This window comes from Salvelinus alpinus, chromosome 5 (genome assembly GCF_045679555.1).
Source record: "Salvelinus alpinus chromosome 5, SLU_Salpinus.1, whole genome shotgun sequence".
Taxonomy (NCBI): Eukaryota; Metazoa; Chordata; class Actinopteri; order Salmoniformes; family Salmonidae; genus Salvelinus; species Salvelinus alpinus.
The window spans coordinates 28,598,701-28,617,499 of record NC_092090.1 but is presented as its reverse complement, the minus strand read 5'-3'; the positions used below and the strand labels follow the sequence as shown (position 1 = coordinate 28,617,499).

Below are 18,799 nucleotides of genomic sequence, written 5' to 3'. Positions count from 1 at the left end.
AGCCCGCACTGGGCTAAGCACGCGTACTGGGGACACCGTGCGCTTTACCGCATAACACGGTGTCTGACCAGTACGACGCCCTCTCACTCCACGGTAAGCACGGGGAGTTGGCTCAGGTATCCTACCCGGCTTTGCCACACTCCTCGTGTGCCCCCCCACAAGAAATTTTTGGGTCTGACTCTCGGGCTCCCAACCGCGTCGCCGCGCTGCCTCCTCATACCAGCGCCTCTCTGCCTTCGCTGCCTCCAGCTCCGCTTTGGGACGGCGATATTCCCCTGGCTGAGTCCAGGGTCCTTTGCCGTCCAGGATCTCCTCCCATGTCCATTCCTCTTCTCTCCATTGCTTTTGTTCTTGCCGTCCTTCTCCAATCCGCTTGGTCCTGGTTTGGTGGGTGTTTCTGTAACGGCTGTCAATGTCGTTCTCCTCCTCAGACGAGGAGGAGCATGGATCGGACCAAGATGCGGATTGGTAAGTATTCATGATTTAATGGCAAACCAACAAACACTACAAATTAACAAAACAACAAACGTGACTAACCTGAAACAGTCCTGTGTGGCCCAAACGCTGACACAGGAACAAACACCCACAAAACACAAGTGAAACCCAGGCTGCCTTAGTATGATTCTCAATCAGGGACAACAATTGACAGCTGTCTCTGATTGAGAATCATACCAGGCCGAACACAAAATCCCAACATAGAAATACAAACATAGACAACCCACCCAACTCACACCCTGACCAACTAAAATGAATACAAAACAAAGGAAAACAGGTCAGGAACGTGACAACTTCACCTTTTCCACATTTTGTTAGGTTACAGCCTTATTCTAACATGGATTAAATTGTTTTTCCCCCTCATCCATCTACACACAATACCCTATAATGACAAAGCAAAAACAGGTTTTTAGAAAGATTTGCAAATGTATATATTATTTTATTTTAAATACCTTATTTACATAAGTATAAGTATTCACCCTTTGACATGAGCCTCGAAATTGAGCTTAGGTGCATCCTGTTTCCATTGATCATTCTTGAGATGTTTCTACAACTTGATTGGAGTCCATCTGTCGTAAATTCAATTGATTGGACATGATATGGAAAGGCACACACCTGTCTATATAAAGTCACACAGTTGACAGTGCATGTCAGAGCAGAAACCAAGTCATGAGGTTGAAGGAATTGTCCATAGAGCTCAGAGACAGGATTGTGTCGAGGCAGAGATCTGTTGAAGGGTACCAAAACATTTCTGCATCATTGAAGGTCCCCAAGAACACAGTGGCCTCCATCATTCTTAAATGGAAGAAGTTTGAAACCACCAAGACTCTTCCTAGAGCTGGCCGCCCGGCCAAACTGAGCAATCGGGGGAGAAGGTCCTTGGTCAGGGATGTGACCAAGAACCCGATTGTCACTCTGACAGAGCTCCAGAGTACCTCTGTGAAGACGGGAGAACCTTCCAGAAGGACAATCATCTCTGCAGCACTCCACCAATCAGGCCATTATGGTAGGGTGGCCAGAAGCCACTTCTCAGTAAAAGGCACATGACAGCCCGCTTGGAGTTTGCCTAAAGCCACCTAAAGGACTCTTAGACCATGATAAGCAAGATTCTCTGGTCTGATGAAACAAAGATTGAACTCTTTGGCCTGAATGTAAAGCGTCACGTCTGGAAGAAACCTTACACCATCGCTATGGTGAAGCATGGTGGTGGCAGCATAACGAGGTGGGGATGTTTTTCAGTGGCAGGGACTGGGAGACTAGTCAGGATCAAGGGAAAGATGAACAGAGCAATGTACAGAGAGATCCTTGATGAAAACCTGCTCCAGAGCGCTCAAGACCTCAGACTGGGGCGAAGTTTAACCTTCCAACAAGACAATGACCCTAAGCACACAGCCAAGACAACGAAGGAGTGACTTCAGGACAACTCTCTGAATGTCTTTGAGTGGCCTAGCCAGAGCCCGGACTTGATCTCGATCGAACATCTCTAGAGAGACCTGAAAATAGCTGTGCAGCGACGCTCCCCATCCAACCTGATAGAGCTTGAGAGGATCTGCAGAGAAGAATGGGAGAAAATCTCCAAATACAGGTGTGCCAAGCTTGTAGCGTCATACCCAAGAAGACTTGAGGCTGTAATCGCTGCCAAAGGTGCTTCAACAAAGTACTGAGAAAAGGATCTGAACAACTTTGTTAATGCAATATTTCAGTTAGATTTTTGTTGATAAATTTGCCAAAATGTATAAAAAACTGTTTTTGAGGGGGAAAAAATATTCAGTACATTTTAGAATAAGGCTGTAACATAACAAAATGTGGAAAAGGTGATGTGGTCTGCTTACTTTCTGAATGCAACGTAGACCTGTCATTTACAGAGGTGAAAAGATGAGAGATTTAACTGAAGCACTGAACATTTTCCTCTGTGATTAGGGTCTTATAGACAACCACATGATGGCACTAGAAAGAATTCTTTATCAAGAATTAAATTGAAAATATTCTCCAAATAATGTCAAAATAGAAATATGGTAAAACCAAAACAAGAATAGCTGAATAGCTATGGTTAGGGTTAGGGTTGAGAATAGAGTTAGGTTTGAACCAGGATGTGGTAATGAAGCTATGATTAGGGTTAGGGTAAAGTCCAATCCATGTCAGAAATGTTATTAGCATTTTTCAAGACAATAAATTGCATGTTGCATTTTTGATCCAACCCAAGTAAATGCTGTTTAGTCTGCGAAACTAAGTTGACATTCAACAGCTGCATCAGACTAGGATAAAGTACCAGCCCTCGTTCTGCACTTTTCCCAACTTAATTGCCAGCATTTAGGACTTGGGGGGAATCACTCTGTGCCTGTTAAAAGGTGTCTCTATCTGTCTATATGCAACACAATTCCACAAATTCTATGAATAAACTGGTACCTCTCATGCTGTCTTTGAAATGATGAACAATGAGTGTCGCTGCTGCACCTCAGACACATGCCAACATCAAGCAGAATGTCAAATGACTGAGAAATGGAGCAATTGACAGGAGCGAGACTCCATAAAGCCTGCATATTACTAAAAGCAAGTTCTGGATGTTCTTTTAAAACTTCCTCCACACTTGCCAGGGGAAACAGAGGAGTGTCGAGAAGGGGTGCAATACTCGGGTTAGGTTACAGTTGTGAAGAGTAAGCAGGCATTTAGATAAGGTGAGTACGACTGCAAACTGTTTCCTCTTCAGTGTTTCATACAGTTACAGGGTTCACTCCATGAACCTCATTAAGGCATAAAGGAACAGAACAATTCGGTAACCAACTTTCTTTTTAAACACTTCAATTCAAAATGTGTGATTTGTGGTCAGGCTGAATATTCTAATGCATTACTTTGACAACGTTTCAAAGATCCCAGCAGGTAGTATTATGTTGCACCTCTCAGGCCATTACTGAAGCAGAAAAGCAATTGAGCAGAGTGGTGAACAGATTAGTGACTTGTGTTATACCGATGATCCAGGTTTACCCTGCCTGTTAAATTTGTGTTGTAACTCAGGTGATGTCCATACAGAGCGTGTATGAGCCAAAGGGGAGAAGTGTCACAGTATAGCAGACTGGGTTTGGCACCTTGACTGAGATCTGAAGACTTCCATATATTTCTAGACTTTAGCTCAACAGGTTAATATGGTCTTGAGTACCACCAACAAATATGTAAACAGTTTTCTCAATGTCCCTCTCTGATTTCGAATACTATTTCCCTCAATGCAGACGCACATTAAACATCTGAAATAATGGAATGGCCTTTACAATATGTTTCCTTGTGCACTGTACACAATATTGAAATGTCATCCAATCAAACATAATGCTTATACAATGCTGAGTGCAGAGGATAACAAATTAGATGGATGTTGTAATTCCTGTGCACCCATGCCCCACATCACATCATACAAATGGATCTCCCAAGAGCAAAGTCTCACATACAGTTTGTACAGACCAGAACCAAAAAGCATTCCAATTACTGCGTGTCAAAACCACACATAAACACTGTATCAAATTAATATTGTTATGGGTCTAGGAAATCATACAAGGTATATGTATAACCCTTTACAAAAAGGACAAAATGCTGGATAATAGAATAGCACAATATTGTAGTCCTCAACATGTCGATTTGGGAATCACTATTAGTGACACCTGGTTTAAACCTCCAGGCTCTTATTATTCTCAACGGGTCATGAATGAATGCATACAGCACATTAACATAGGATCTCTCCAACAGGCCTAGCACATCCTGACTCATTCTTTCTTTCTCTGTTTTCCTGGTGTTAGTACACTGCACTCAGAATCTATCGTGCAGAATACATTCACAATATTGTCTCTGGCACTGTAATAATATTCATTTGTTTTTGTGTAATTGTAGGCTACTTTCATTTTACTGAATACCTGAAGTGTGTAGGCTTTCGAAGGGAATACAATTTAATTTGATCAAAAGGAAGATTATGTTTGTGTCTAACACATTGCAAATATGAGTGCTACAGTATCTCACTAAGTGGTCAAGTGGTGTGATATTTTTCATTCAAGGTTGGACTTATATACACTGAATAAATAACCTCATTTTGATTCGTTTATAGACTCACTTACAATATTTTGACATTGTTATTGGTGTGTGAACTCCAAATACTCATTCATCTACTATTCTAGTGGTCAAGAGGGCCATATATGAGTCCTGTATTAAGTCTACACTACATGCAAATCTTCAAACTGACCTACTTCTTCTTTTCACATCAGACACTCAGCTAAAATCCATAAATTAAGGAAATTAACTGATGGGGCCCAGGGCAACTTTGTAAGCTATTTAAATCTTTAAATTTACACCATCCTGCATACTTCATGTAATTGAACAAACTGCAGGGTTGTTACTTTAATGAGAAAAAAATCCTGTCTTCTTGCCTCCAATTTGTACTCCTGAAGACAACAAATGCATGCCAGAGGGCAAGTTTATCTTGCCCTGTTAGGGGGGGCTGCTTCCTAAGGCAGCTCTGATTTCTATCCAATTCTTATAGCCGTTCGTTTGGCGCGCCAATCACCAGACATGAACCTGGTAACCACCTCCTCTACGAGACGCGTTTTAAATCGATCAATCAATTAAATTGGAGCACAAAAGGCAACTCTCATTGCAATCGAATTCACCTTATTATTGTATTCCTTCACTATTCTTTTTTTCTTTGGACCAATAATCATTTCCCACACTGGTTGGCGCCAAATATCAAGAAACCAAATAGCTGAGCGCGGTGGAGAGCCTGGATTTGACAGTAGGCCTACGGTAATTACCGTGTTCAATGCATCAATTATTCACAGTTATTTACACGCAAATAAACAAACACGCAAATAAATAAATAATCACAAGTCTATGTGAGCACCTGCACAGGAAGGAGGCAGAGCAAATAGATATCACTTTGACTTCCACAGGTGCCTTTCAGCCTACTATAATAGGGATGCAACGCTGATATACATTTTTGGGGGCATTGTGGCGTTTTATATAACAAAATAAAAAATTTGCCCAACATTTAACATAAAGCATCTTTAGGTAAATTAGTAAAATCCTCTAGCTATGCTAGCAGTCTGCCTCGCTGTTTGCATAGGAAATTGTCACTGCAGACATCTCCATCTAGCCCTGTGCTATAATTGAAATGGCGCGTTTAGCTGGAGGCAGGTTGTGAGGGCGCTTTCTGCAATAGCAGAATGCATGTCGATAGACGTCATTTGGTTTTAATGGCCTACAGGACATTTGGTGTTACTACTGGAGACATTAGTGGAGAAGGGACAGGGGAAAATCGCCGCATGAAAAGTATCCAAGGAAATCTACATATTATTATTTTATTGACACTTTGTCAACAAGTTACTAGTGTGCCTTTATAATAGCTGTAAGTACACGACTAGGGAAGCGTGCCCTGTTTTACTTATTTAACTGGAGAATGGAAATGTATGCCTAGCTGGAAATGCCTGGGGAAATTTTACATCAGACGAAATGACAATGATTAAAATCTGCTTTTTTCCTGCTCTAAATATATTGAGCGACGTGACACTTGCTTGATACTGAATAGCACTTAACCGTTACCCCCTGCACACCAGAACGTTAAACCGTTACAGGGGCTGGTCTATTTATATGTTTTACCGGAAAATACGAAAAACCTAACATTAATTATTATATCTGGTCATAGACATCATTTTTGTAAAAGGGAGAGAGTATCACTTTTTCGTTTTTAAAATCTGACTGCTGGGTGCGAGTAGAGATAATTGTAGCCTAATTCTTGCCCCAGAGGCGTTTGGGCAGCCCGGAGCGAGAATTCTTTTTTAGCGCTGCTCTGTTATTTAGAGACAGGATTATTGGCTTTCTTCTCATAACAGACCGGCAGTTTCATTTAAGCAAAAAGACACTCAAAAAGCTAAAATACGAAGCAGGATTTGACCGACTCAATTATTAAGTGTATACCAATAAGAACCGAAAAGGGAAAGGAGAGATCTCTTCTATGTATAAGGTAAGAACGCTGCTTTGCTTCTTCCTGTGTCGCTTTTGTGGAAAGAGCTTGGTCTGAGCAAGTCAGCCAGTATCAGCTATAGATAGATCTTTAAAGCCACAGTGACCCTTCTTTTTAATCAATGTAGCTTTCACTGGTAGATTCACATGCTTTAGAACAGTTTGTGGATACAGTGTTGGCGGTGTCGTTCCAAAGGAGCCGATTCTACTTGAGGAATGCTTGGGTCAGCTATTGGATGGCACTCTAGTTCTACGAAACTCGGGGCATGTGAAAAAGGGGAACGCAGTCATCAGCTGGGACTGATAGATACTGGAACGGATTCCTTCGGACTCCTACGATGTTTGAAACGGTATGACTAAATTCATATTAAGATACGGCATTTCCTCATGGTATGATAGCCTACAGTATCAGCGAACAAACTATACTCAACACCAGGTAATTTGGATTAACTTCACTTGTAGTAGGGCTATGTTTTGTCCAGTCTTGGAAAGGTGTGAATGTTTGTCTAGGCTGTAGTCTTTCCCTTGTTGTCTATTGATGCTGTTGGCATATTTACGCATTCATTTTACGCATTGTTCGCTTTTGAATCAAACGTCTCTGAATCATAATTTCATGATGGTAGAAATGAGTAAGACGCCATATTGTGCATCTGGTAGAAGTAGGCTATCCGTGCGCATCAATGTAAACTGTTCAAGAGGGCAAAAGTGGATACTCTATGGATCTCTGCGACTGTGCATGTTCTTTTGGGCTATTTTATTTTATAACAATTACGCACATTCTGATCTTTACTTTGTACAATTGTCAAATATATTTCTTTGGTACACTATTGCCCATAGTGAAAATCAACTCTTGCGAACGTTTCAAACCGGCTTATTGGCTAGAGTTACTACAGCTGGAATGTTGGTCAATAGGAAACTATTATAACACAAAGTCAGGGAACAGACGTCAGTTGATCTCATTCAAACGAGTCAATGGTAATAGTTCCGGTATTTGTCTTTTTTATGTGAAAACTCTTGTGAGACTATAAGGGCATCGAGTTTCTTGGCTTATAGCCTTTTAATAATGATCATCTTTACCCCCATATTGATCATATAATAACAATATGCTTTCCAATATTTCACGTTACCCTCCACTTCGTCAACTCCTCCCATCTTAACCCTGTGTGTGTGTGTGTGTGTGTGTGTGTGTGTGTGTGTGTGTGTGTGTGTGTGTGTGTGTGTGTGTGTGTGTGTGTGTGTGTGTGTGTGTGTGTGTGTGTGTGTGTGTGTGTGTGTGTGTGTGTGTCATATCTGGTATATATTCCCCCAACAATATTATCGGTATTGGTTACTGTGGCCCATGGCTAAATGAAGAGGTGGGATAGCCTCATACGCCAAAAACTTCTTAAGTCTTTTGAAGTTTTTCTTTCACTGGGGCCTGAAATGTATCATCCAGCGTGCGTATTAAATGATCATTATTCCTGAAGGCTTGGTGGTGTACACAGCGAGGCGGGCAACACCCTGGAAAATTCTGTAGTCTTCAACAACACTTTGTGCCCCAGGGCATCTCGCCTGGAGCAAAGGGCTGAGTGAGCCCTAACAACTGTCTTCTGTTTACCTTTTATGGTTAAAATTCAAAGCTTAGTAAATGTGCTCTTGCTTGGAAGAACAAGTTGATGAAATGCCTTTCTTTCAAGTTATAATAATTTAGTTTATTCCAGCGACCCGCCATTTTTGCAGACATGATGGATATATATTTTTTCATGAAACCACATCCTAATGTAAGTTGCTTGACATTTTCTAACTATATCTGTTTCCAATTAAACTGACTCTGATATTAATTAAACGTTTGTGAGTTGAGATGTTGGGATTTAAATGAGAGGCCTGTGCGTAATTTGCGCAAAATGCAAAGTAAATCCCCATAGGAAAACATGTAATTTTGATCAATCTTGATTAAATTCGATTGTGGTGATTGGTTGTACGCAAACTTGAGGAACTATGATCCCCAACAACCACATGTCTGTTTAATAGCCTACATCATTGTTTAACCCAACTCTGACGCGCTGTATCCATGCGCCTCGGACTGCGCTGTGGCCTGAAGCACGCCAACCCACTGTATGCTACCTGGATGTTACGAATGGGGTGTTAGGAAGGGGCCCTGGAATAGTTTGGGAGCGATTCAACGGATAGTTGACATTCATGAAGTGGTCATATGTTTCTCATGCCTTCCATCCAACATCCCCAATATTCACACCAGCCTGAGGACTTGCATCCTTTCTCGGTTGAACATGTGGCAAAAGCGTGCCCGCGTTTCTAAAAGGTCATTGGAGGATTCCGAGCAATTAATTAAAACTCCTGACCTTGTACATTTACATTAATTTTCATGACAGATATTATAGAGTTATTAAGTAGTTTGTCTTCACATCTTGGTTGGTCCTGTTATGTTTTATTGTGTTAGATACATATAATTCCCCTTGACTCCTATGATATGAGATGCTATTTTTGATGCACAAGTAACTTTTTTATTACATTTACATGAATAGGACATTATTGTGTGGGGGTAAAATAAAGAAACAACACAACAGTCTTGTAAGGGGTGAATGTTTTCTTATATCTGGTTCAGGAACAGAGTTCATCGAGAACAAATGCCCTGGATTCCGTATTCTCAGATTGGTGGTTGGTGTGTCTGGGCATATCACGTCTAACACATAACACGACCTTTAATTAGAATATTGCAGTTTGTTTTATCCCCCTAGAGGCTGACACCTAGCATTCCTCTTTCTGGAGCCATAATAATCATCCTCCTATCCTGCCCTCCGGGGTTGAATGAAAAGATGCAAACATACTTCATTAGAACGGTGGCAATAATTTGTAGCTAAATATGCGAGCAGACAGACATGGAAGTGATCTGATAAGAATCAGGGTCGCACTGGTGGATGATGCAGACTTTCTGGAGACCGGAGTCATTTATGATGTCTATGGCTTTTCCATTTACTTGTTTTCAGGAAGGAAGAAGCATGTCACGACTGTCTTTGACCCGGTCCCCGGTATCTCCTATGTCCACACAAGGAATCCCTCTACCGGCTCAACTGACAAAGTCGAATGCTCCGGTTCACATTGACGTCGGGGGACACATGTATACTAGTAGCCTGGCTACTCTCACCAAATACCCAGACTCAAGGTAAGGAATCGGATATTCTCATTCAATAAGTGAAATGTGTTTGTCTCGTTTATTATCCACAGTGCCAAGATGTGCCACCCAAGGTGCTTTTGTTGTAGGATTCATTTTTAACATTTTTAATATAGGAGTGTAGCCTACTGATACATATTGTATTTGAAGTTGTCTCCCACCATAAACTTAAATAAGTAATTGTGCTCAGTAACACTTTTGATAGGACATGATGCTCCAAACCCCTCATTACAAGTTTTTGATATCAGTGATATACTTGATTGCTTTAATGATTGTTTCTCTCTAGTTTGATATTGTATATTGGATTGCCTAACCTCCATATGGCCTAATTTGAATTGTATTTGATTATAACATGTTTATAACACATGAAAATGTGTTAATTGCAGTTGCTGACTCTTTAATTCACTGAAATGATGCTACAGGTTTATGCACTTGAATTGTACATTATGGAGAGGGAAAATGTCAGCTGTTATTTCCCCATTATTGTAACAAAACCAATTTATCTAAAACCATCTCTAATCCATGTCCAAATGATTTGCAACTAAAACGAGCCATGCAACTTTATAGTAAAGCTAATAGTTTATGCTGAAGTTAGTTCATGCTTTCTATAGAAATGACCCCTTATGTTATATATTCCATGCTCTAGTCAATTGCTATTACTTGAAGCCAGAGTTTCAGCTAAGCCAAGGTAAACATACATCAGTTTGTAGGAAAATCTAAGGAAATGCTGAGAGGAAAAGTATCAACATAAGCCGTGGATATTCACACAGCTCTGACAGGAAATCACTGTCAACTACTTTGTTTTCTATGTCCATGAACGAGCATGATTTATCTTGTTGTGAGAAAATCTCCATGCCTATAATAGGCCATTGTTTATCCTTGGTATCATTATGTCATGTCTGTCCTTGCTATAAGCTGTGTGTTTGGTTCATTTAAGAGGGTTGGACAGCAAGACAGGACAAGACACTGCAGGTACACAATACCTGAGTGAACGTTTTTGTTATTACTAGCATTATGTGCATATTACCCACCGTTTTATGACATTAGAATTAGAATTTCAGTAAATCAATAGTTTATATATTTGGATGACTTTCCAGATGTTCAAATACAGGTTGTTTCATATACACTCACTGTACAGCCACACATATACCCAGATGTACATTATGCTAATTATACCGTGTTGTGTTACACTTATGTCTATACTATTTATCATGTAACTTTTACACCACCATGTACCTCACACAGTGGCGGTCGGTGCCGTTTAAGACGAGGGAGGAAGTTTTTTTTATGAGCATGGCCTTATTTCTATTACAGCATATTGGATGACTGCCATTCATATTCCATTCACCCAATTCAATGTAACAGCGATAGGTTTAGGCTACAACATGATACTCAAATTTTCCCTATACCAATCATGAGGTTGCTACAACAGCCTATGAATGAAAGTTTATAACGTTGGTGCACACAGGTCGAGAGAGAAATTTGAGGCGACAGACAGTGACACATGGACAGACAATGACCCTGTCAATACATCTAGCTGATCTAGGGTGTAATCATTAGTCCAACAGTTGCAAACAAGAGTTTCTGTTGGACAAATTCAGGTATGTTTATCCCCGTTTCGTTTTTCAACTGAATCCGCAGAATGAATACACCTCTGATCATGTGTAAACAGTTCCCTTTCATAGCAGGCAGATTGTATTCCCTCTCACATCGATGCACACTCCTCCTCTTACCTTTTCCCTTCGCTTGTGGACTTCAATGCACAACACATCGGCTGTATGTGACCAGGCAAAAAAAAACTTACCAAACCATATCATAACCGCTACACACAGCCTACATTGTTGAAATTCTTTTTTATGAAATTCACTAAGGATGATGGCCCTTCCCTTCCTCCTCTGAGGAGCCTTCACTGACCTCACATAATGATATTGCATAATGATGTTACACATTGCATATACATTATACACAAGGGTGAAAAGCCATACAAATGTAACAAACATGCTGTATAGTAGGGAGCTCAGAAGCAGTGCTTTTACAGTAAGAGTAATGACAGGATACCACTGTGTATGTGAGAGCCAGTTCTCTCGTTCTCTCTCTCTCTCTCTCTCTCTCTCTCTCTCTCTCTCTCTCTCTCTCTCTCTCTCTCTCTCTCTCTCTCTCTCTCTCTCTCTCTCTCTCTCTCTCTCTCTCTCTCTCTCTCTCTCTCTCTCTGCCTCCTCAGTGTTCCACACAGTCTGCCTCAGGGGTGCACTTTCCTCTGGAGCCAATGGAGGAGGAGCCCTTTTGTGTGAATTAGGATAATGGCTGACAGAAAGCAAAACAATTACACTGCAATAGCCAGACTTATATGCAGTCTTTTTAGAGGACATCCGGTGTGGTGTGCATGGAGGAGTCTAGTCCTAGTCCGCCATCCATGATCCACTGAAACTTGACAATTAAAGAACAAGGTTCAAAGAATTGTAAGTTGATGATTACTTTTAATAGATTGCTGCGTTAATAATGCAGAGTTCGTAGAGAAACTTAGTCTAGTAACTAATGTCTGGAAATTCATCTTCCTCTGTACAGACTGCATTAAGGGACAGGGGTCATCAAACATTGATACCCGCTCTGGGGAGTTCACAGTTAAGGAGATAAGCTTCAGAGCTCCATTCTACTGAGGCTGAGGAAAGTAAATGAGAAGAATATTACACAGACAAGGAAACTATTTTGAAATGACCCTTGACACAAGTTATTACTTACAATTTCTCTTGTTTCCATTAGCTATGAGGGATGGCATATAATATAGCTTAAAAACAAAATCAAAAAATCACCTTGGGTATTCAAACCAGCAACCTTTCAGTTACTGGCCCAACGCTTTAACTACTAAGCTACATGCAGCCATCACTGGTACTGTCTACTATGCCAGGGGTCCCAAACATTTTCACTTATGCCCCCCTTCCTACATTTGGGACCCCACAAATGTATTTTTCTATGGGCACAAGCACTGTTCATGACACAAACTGTTCACACTCCTCTTGTTGGTGGAGAGAACATTTGGCCGTTATTAACCACATTTTGCCATGTCTCATGTGTATTCATGTAATATTTGAGTGACTCAAACATCACAACAAAATCTATGGGCAAACAAATCTAGCTAAAAAACTTTAGCTGACATGGGCTAGTTGATCTGGACATTTCTGACAAGTTATAAATAGCTCTCTAAGGTATGCAATGACTGACATGACAAGAGGAATACTGATGATGCATGATTGCACCTTGTGCATTCTACAATTTTCTTTTTTTTTGAAGGGGGGGTGGACCCCCACAGTTTGGAAACCACTGTACTGTGCTACTATACCACTTGTTCTACTTTCACTCAATATACCACTCTCCAAACGCACTATTACTCCCCTTTATGAATGTCTTTTACACATGAACAACATTATTCATTAAAGTTCGAAATAGTCAAGAGTTCAGTAATATTTGAACCTTCAGTTTTAATCTCTGTGTACACTTGACAATGGACTTCCCGACCCAGTTGTAAATCTATTCACAGAGCCAGTGTACGCCCTTGAAGTTGGGTTTGATACATTCATCCAAACACACTCTCTGGGCATTTGTTTTCACAGACATATGTAAGATGTCCTGCAATGTATGTCAAAATTCATTGGGAATCTATTGAAGACAGCTCAGGTCTTTCATTTTGGAGAGAGTGAAAAGCTGCACTTGTCTTGACCCACCCACACCCCTAGCCATGAGTTTCAGACTCTAAACTGTTAGTCTGACATGTGTGGGTCCATGAGATGTCTACCTACCGCCTGCTCACCCACGCTGCCTCTACTCAGCACCGCTGGGATGTGAGATCAGAGATGCTCCAGTCCTTCACGAACTCCCACTCTGCCCTTCTCTCTCTCTCTCTCTCTCTCTCTCTCTCTCTCTCTCTCTCTCTCTCTCTCTCTCTCTCTCTCTCTCTCTCTCTCTCTCTCTCTCTCTCTCTCTGAGGCAGGCAGGCAGGATGGTGTATAGCTCTCTCTCTACCTGTCTGACATGACAGAAACAAAGCTGGGTGAGGGCGGGGGTCCGTCTTTCAGGTGCGGAGGGCCCCCAATCGGTGATTTACCAAAAGGAAACACTGAGACCGAGGGAGATATAGAGAGAGGGAAAAACAGGCAGCATTTTAATTGCTTTTTAAAAAAGTGGAGATGAAAAACAGAGTTAGCCTGGAGGGGTATGGTGAAATTCTAGCTGGAAGAATTGCAAGACCATATGAGAAAGGAACACCTCGGGCATAACAGGGAGATGAGTATTGGTTTTTTATAAAGCATTTTGCATCGATTTTCAGAGAGAAAGGGAGAAAGAGAGAGGGGCAAGATTGGAGAGAGAGAAAGAGAGAGAGAAGGGGAGGGAAAGAGAGTGGAGAGAAAGAGAGGGAAAGCATCTTTGAACTGGCTCTCTTTATACAGTTAACAGGAAAGGAAAAACATGGCAAATTCTACATGATAGGATTCAGTCTATACCTGATGAAGCCCTTTGATACAGTCACTGTGTGTGTCTTTACAAAGCAAAGGATTGTAATGGAAAGTCAATGCAATTCGCTTTAGAGATTTAAACTATAAAGCCAAAACTGCAAAATGGTCCCATGTGGCTCAGTTGGTAGAACATGGTGCTTGCAATGCTGGAGTTGTGGGTTTGATTCCCATGGGGGACCAGTATGACAAAGTATGAAAATGCATGTACTCACTACCTGTAAGTTGCTCTAGATAAGAGTGTCTGCTAAATGACTAAAATGTTATACAGCTGTGTGTGTGTAGAGATTCCCATAGCATCTCTCTTTCTTGTGTTATGTCTTATAACAGGATTTAACAGTCACTGGGCAAAAGCAGCTTGTGAGAATTAGACTTTCTGGTGATTTTCTTTGTGGTTTAACTGTACTCAGCTAACCTAAAAGCTGTTAGCATGATTAAAGAGCTGATTACATCAGAACAATGATGACAGAGAAGCCTTCTCTCTGCCAAGAGCTGTTTCTGGGAGAGAGGAGGGAAATGTTTCAGTGAAACCATTTTAAACGTTACTCCAACCTGGACTGCCACTTCTACAGAAAACTGTTGAGTGACTCATACAAATAATTAAATAAAACAGTGATAGAGACACCATGTCAATCATGTCTCTAATAATGACCAACATAAAAGTCCTATTTCTCTTCCTTCCACGTCTATAGCTATTATCACCTAGTGCAGATCTGAGGTGAAATGAATGAACTAATGGTTGAGAGCTACAGTAGCTAATGATGTAGGATCTTAATTTGAGGCAGTTTTCTACATCAGGAAAATAATCCTGCAGCAACAGGAAATGTAAATTATTATGTGGATTATAATTAAGGGATTTTTTTTGTAAGGGAAAATCAAGTTTGAAATTTAAAAGTGGACATTACAAACTTCAGAAGCATTTGTAAATGTCAAATACACTACACGTTTTTAATTTCTTGCAAAGTCCTCCTGCAACAGGGTGATCAAATTAAGATCTTACATCTGGACCTTGAAAACCTCACAAGAGATGAGAGAAATGTGTAGTTGTCCAACCATATCTCAAGGCATCATATCGACAGTATATGGTTGGATGAAAGCTAACAGATTACTGCATTTTCCAGTGTTAGCCAGGCTCCTTATTCACTTCTGGTTACATTTTGAGAGGCTGACTATGGATGGATGCTTGGCAAGCTACAGGTGTCTTATTACTTAGAAGTTATGTCCATAATTCCTGGAATTTCCCTCTGTTGTTCTGCATTCTAATGGGAAACCTGCGTCAGTGATTTTAGAGAAATTACTTTTTGAGTGAATGCTGATTCACAGCACGAGGTGTAAAAGTCACACTTCGGCTCTTACTTGCTTTCAAAGATGAACCAAATCAATACATAATTCAATAGAACATTTGTATTCAAAACACAAATAGGTATCATAGCATCATGGATTCAAACGCTATAGAGAAACATATATCATATTTCATTGTAGCAAACCCCAGGTACATTTTTTATTTACCCTTTAGTAATCGAGCTTTAAACTGAACCCATAACATTCAATTCTGTAAGTACCAGCCGAGACACTGTATGTTGTCCTAATCACACAACAGACGGGACACTTCAAACAGGCCTGGAACACAGGAAATGTGCCTTAAGCCCTTTGTTTCAACCAGGATGCTAATACATTTCAGACTTAGCGCTAATAAAATGGAAAAAATAAATGGAGGGTAATTGTTTCATACATTTGAAGGCAGCCGCTCAACTCAACCTCATTCCATTATGTGTGTGTGTGTGTTTCAATTTCCAGAATCAGCCGTCTGTTTAATGGCACAGAGCCCATCGTGCTGGACAGCTTGAAGCAGCACTACTTCATCGACAGGGATGGAGAAATATTCCGTTACATTCTCAGCTTCCTCAGGACCTGCAAACTGCTTCTCCCAGATGACTTCAAGGTACATGATGATTTGTATTTGCACACCATAGCATCATGTGTACAGTATGTGCGCTGTATGAACTCACACAGTGTAGAGATATATAAAGGATAGATGATTGATTCAAAGTTTGATCTTCCCTCTCATCTGAGAAAAATGTCCAACATGTTAGTTTTAGCTGTCTATCAATTTATATTATAAACATTATTTAGCATTACATTCACATTCTATAAGTCAATATCAGCAGTCATTTGTTTTATTACTAAAACATTGGAAATCGAATCTAATTAATCCCCACGATTTATCATTAAAGTGATGCTTTGAAGGTTTTGAATCATTTCAGCCAGTAGTTCTGAAATTGATATGCTATGAATTGCAAATTATTCTATATATATTTCTAATGCATTTTGTACAATATGTTACAATTTGTAAGTGCTTAAGATCCCGGATTGAACATTTAATATACAGTGGAGGAAAGGTGAAAATTCGGTCTAAAACATAACATAGTTCTGTGATGTGAACCAAAGCCCTGAGCTGTTGTTTCTTACAAAAAAATGATTTCTATAGAGGTGAGGCCAGGTGAAACAGGCTGTATAGCCCCTGTTCCACTTGTTCCAGTCTGACAGTACCACCCAGTCTCCCAGCCATTGCCTCTCTCTCTGCTCTCAATAGAGTGCCATGACAGTTTAAAGGAACTGGGCTTGAGAGGGAAGTAGGAATACTAGAGGAGGCGAGAATAGTGTGGTCTTGATTCTGACAGAGGGGAATATGTGGGGAGGGAGTGTACTGTAGGTGATGTCTACACACACACACACGCACGCACGCACGCACGCACGCGCACACGCACACGCACACACACACACACACACACACACACACACACACACACACACACACACACACACACACACACACACACACACACACACACACACACACACACACTTTTATACAGTGCTCTATCTGGGAAACTGGAGCTACTTTGGTTCATGTTAGCCCACTGTGGCTGCACACACCTGTCTCCTGTTTCAGAGTGCGCATGAGGAGACTCCTTCCTGGATGTGCTTGGCTTAGCACAACAACCGGCTCTGGAAATATACACATATTATTGTTACTAAGTTATTCTACTTAGTAACAGAGCAAAGATTCAGGCCAACGATCGATCATGGACTCAGGCCAAATCTTCTGTGATATAACAACTTTGATCGATCTAGAACACAATTAGTAAAATGTAAAGTTCCGGTTGATGATGTCTAAGGAGAGCATATTCAGTGCTCCATCTGTTCCTGTCCATCCGGATCCCTTTTAGTTCAGCCTATTATACCCACATTTCCATCTCTTTCCCTGTGGGCTTGGAGTAGTTCATCACTCTGGCTAAGGGGAGTAGAGGAGAGGCAGATCCCCCTGGCTAACTCTCAGGGCCAAGCATTACGGCTGAATGGGCTGACCTGAACAACAGTGAGGACATGAAAGCTTACTTCACATTTTTGGGCCAATTACATTTTGGTTTTGGTTTGATCTTTATAGTGTACTGTATGGAAGCTATAGCTGTTCTCATCCACTCCTATTCTACACAGTCCAATCAGCCAATGACTGTAAGTCAAACGAATGCAGCATCAGGACTCATTGTTTCAACTCATTACATTAATTCCCTTGCATCAAATCAAATCAAAGTTTATTTGTCACGTGCGCCAAATACAACAGGTGTAGACCTTACAGTGAAATGCTTACTTACAGGCTCTAACCAACAGTGCAAAAAAGGTATTAGGTGAACAATAGGTAGGTAAAGAAATATAACAACAGTAAAAAGACAGGCTATATAGAGTAGCGAGGCTATAACAGTAGCGAGGCTACATACAGGCACCGGTTAGTCGGGCTTATTGAGGTAGTATGTACAGTGAGGGAAAAAAGTATTTGATCCCCTGCTGATTTTGTACGTTTGCCCACTGACAAAGAAATGATCAGTCTATAATTTTAATGGTAGGTTTATTTGAACAGTGAGAGACAGAATATCAACAAAAAAATCCAGAAAAACGCATGTCAAAAATGTTATGAATTGATTTGCATTTTAATGAGGGAAATAAGTATTTGACCCCTCTGCAAAACATGACTTAGTACTTGGTGGCAAAACCCTTGTTGGCAATCACAGAGGTCAGACGTTTCTTGTAGTTGGCCACCAGGTTTGCACACATCTCAGGAGGGATTTTGTCCCACTCCTCTTTGCAGATCTTCTTCAAGTCATTAAGGTTTCGAGGCTGACGTTTGGCAACTCGAACCTTCAGCTCCCTCCACAGATTTTCTATGGGATTAAGGTCTGGAGACTGGCTAGGCCACTCCTCCATGTTTGACGGTGGGGATGGTTTCTTGGGGTCATAGGCAGCATTCCTCCTCCTCCAAACACGGCAAGTTGGGTTGATGCCAAAGAACTCAATTTTGGTCTCATCTGACCACAACACGTTCACCCAGTTGTCCTCTGAATCATTCAGATGTTCATTGGCAAACTTCAGACGGGCATGTATATGTGCTTTCTTGAGCAGGGGGACCTTGCGGGCGCTGCAGGATTTCAGTCCTTCACGGCATAGTGTGTTACCAATTGTTTTCTTGATGACTATGGTCCCAGCTGCCTTGAGATCATTGACAAGATCCTCCTGTGTAGTTCTGGGCTGATTCCTCACCGTTCTCATGATCATTGCAACTCCACGAGGTGAGATCTTGCAT

At 41.0% G+C, this 18,799-nt stretch overlaps 1 protein-coding gene across 6 annotated transcripts in view; it reads left to right on the top strand.

The window, feature by feature from the left end:
* The first annotated feature begins 5,729 nt into the window (after positions 1-5,729).
* The window catches only part of LOC139575849 (BTB/POZ domain-containing protein kctd15), a 43,104-nt gene continuing 30,034 nt past the window's right edge, over positions 5,730-18,799 (top strand). The window contains exons 1-4 of one of the 6 annotated variants that reach the window (XM_071401214.1): positions 5,730-6,487; positions 8,187-8,246; positions 9,471-9,646; positions 15,958-16,102. In XM_071401214.1, the coding sequence (XP_071257315.1) occupies positions 6,479-6,487; positions 8,187-8,246; positions 9,471-9,646; positions 15,958-16,102 (390 nt within the window). In that variant the 5' untranslated portion in view covers positions 5,730-6,478. The other 5 variants (XM_071401213.1, XM_071401217.1, XM_071401216.1 and 2 more) reach the window with 5 other exon arrangements.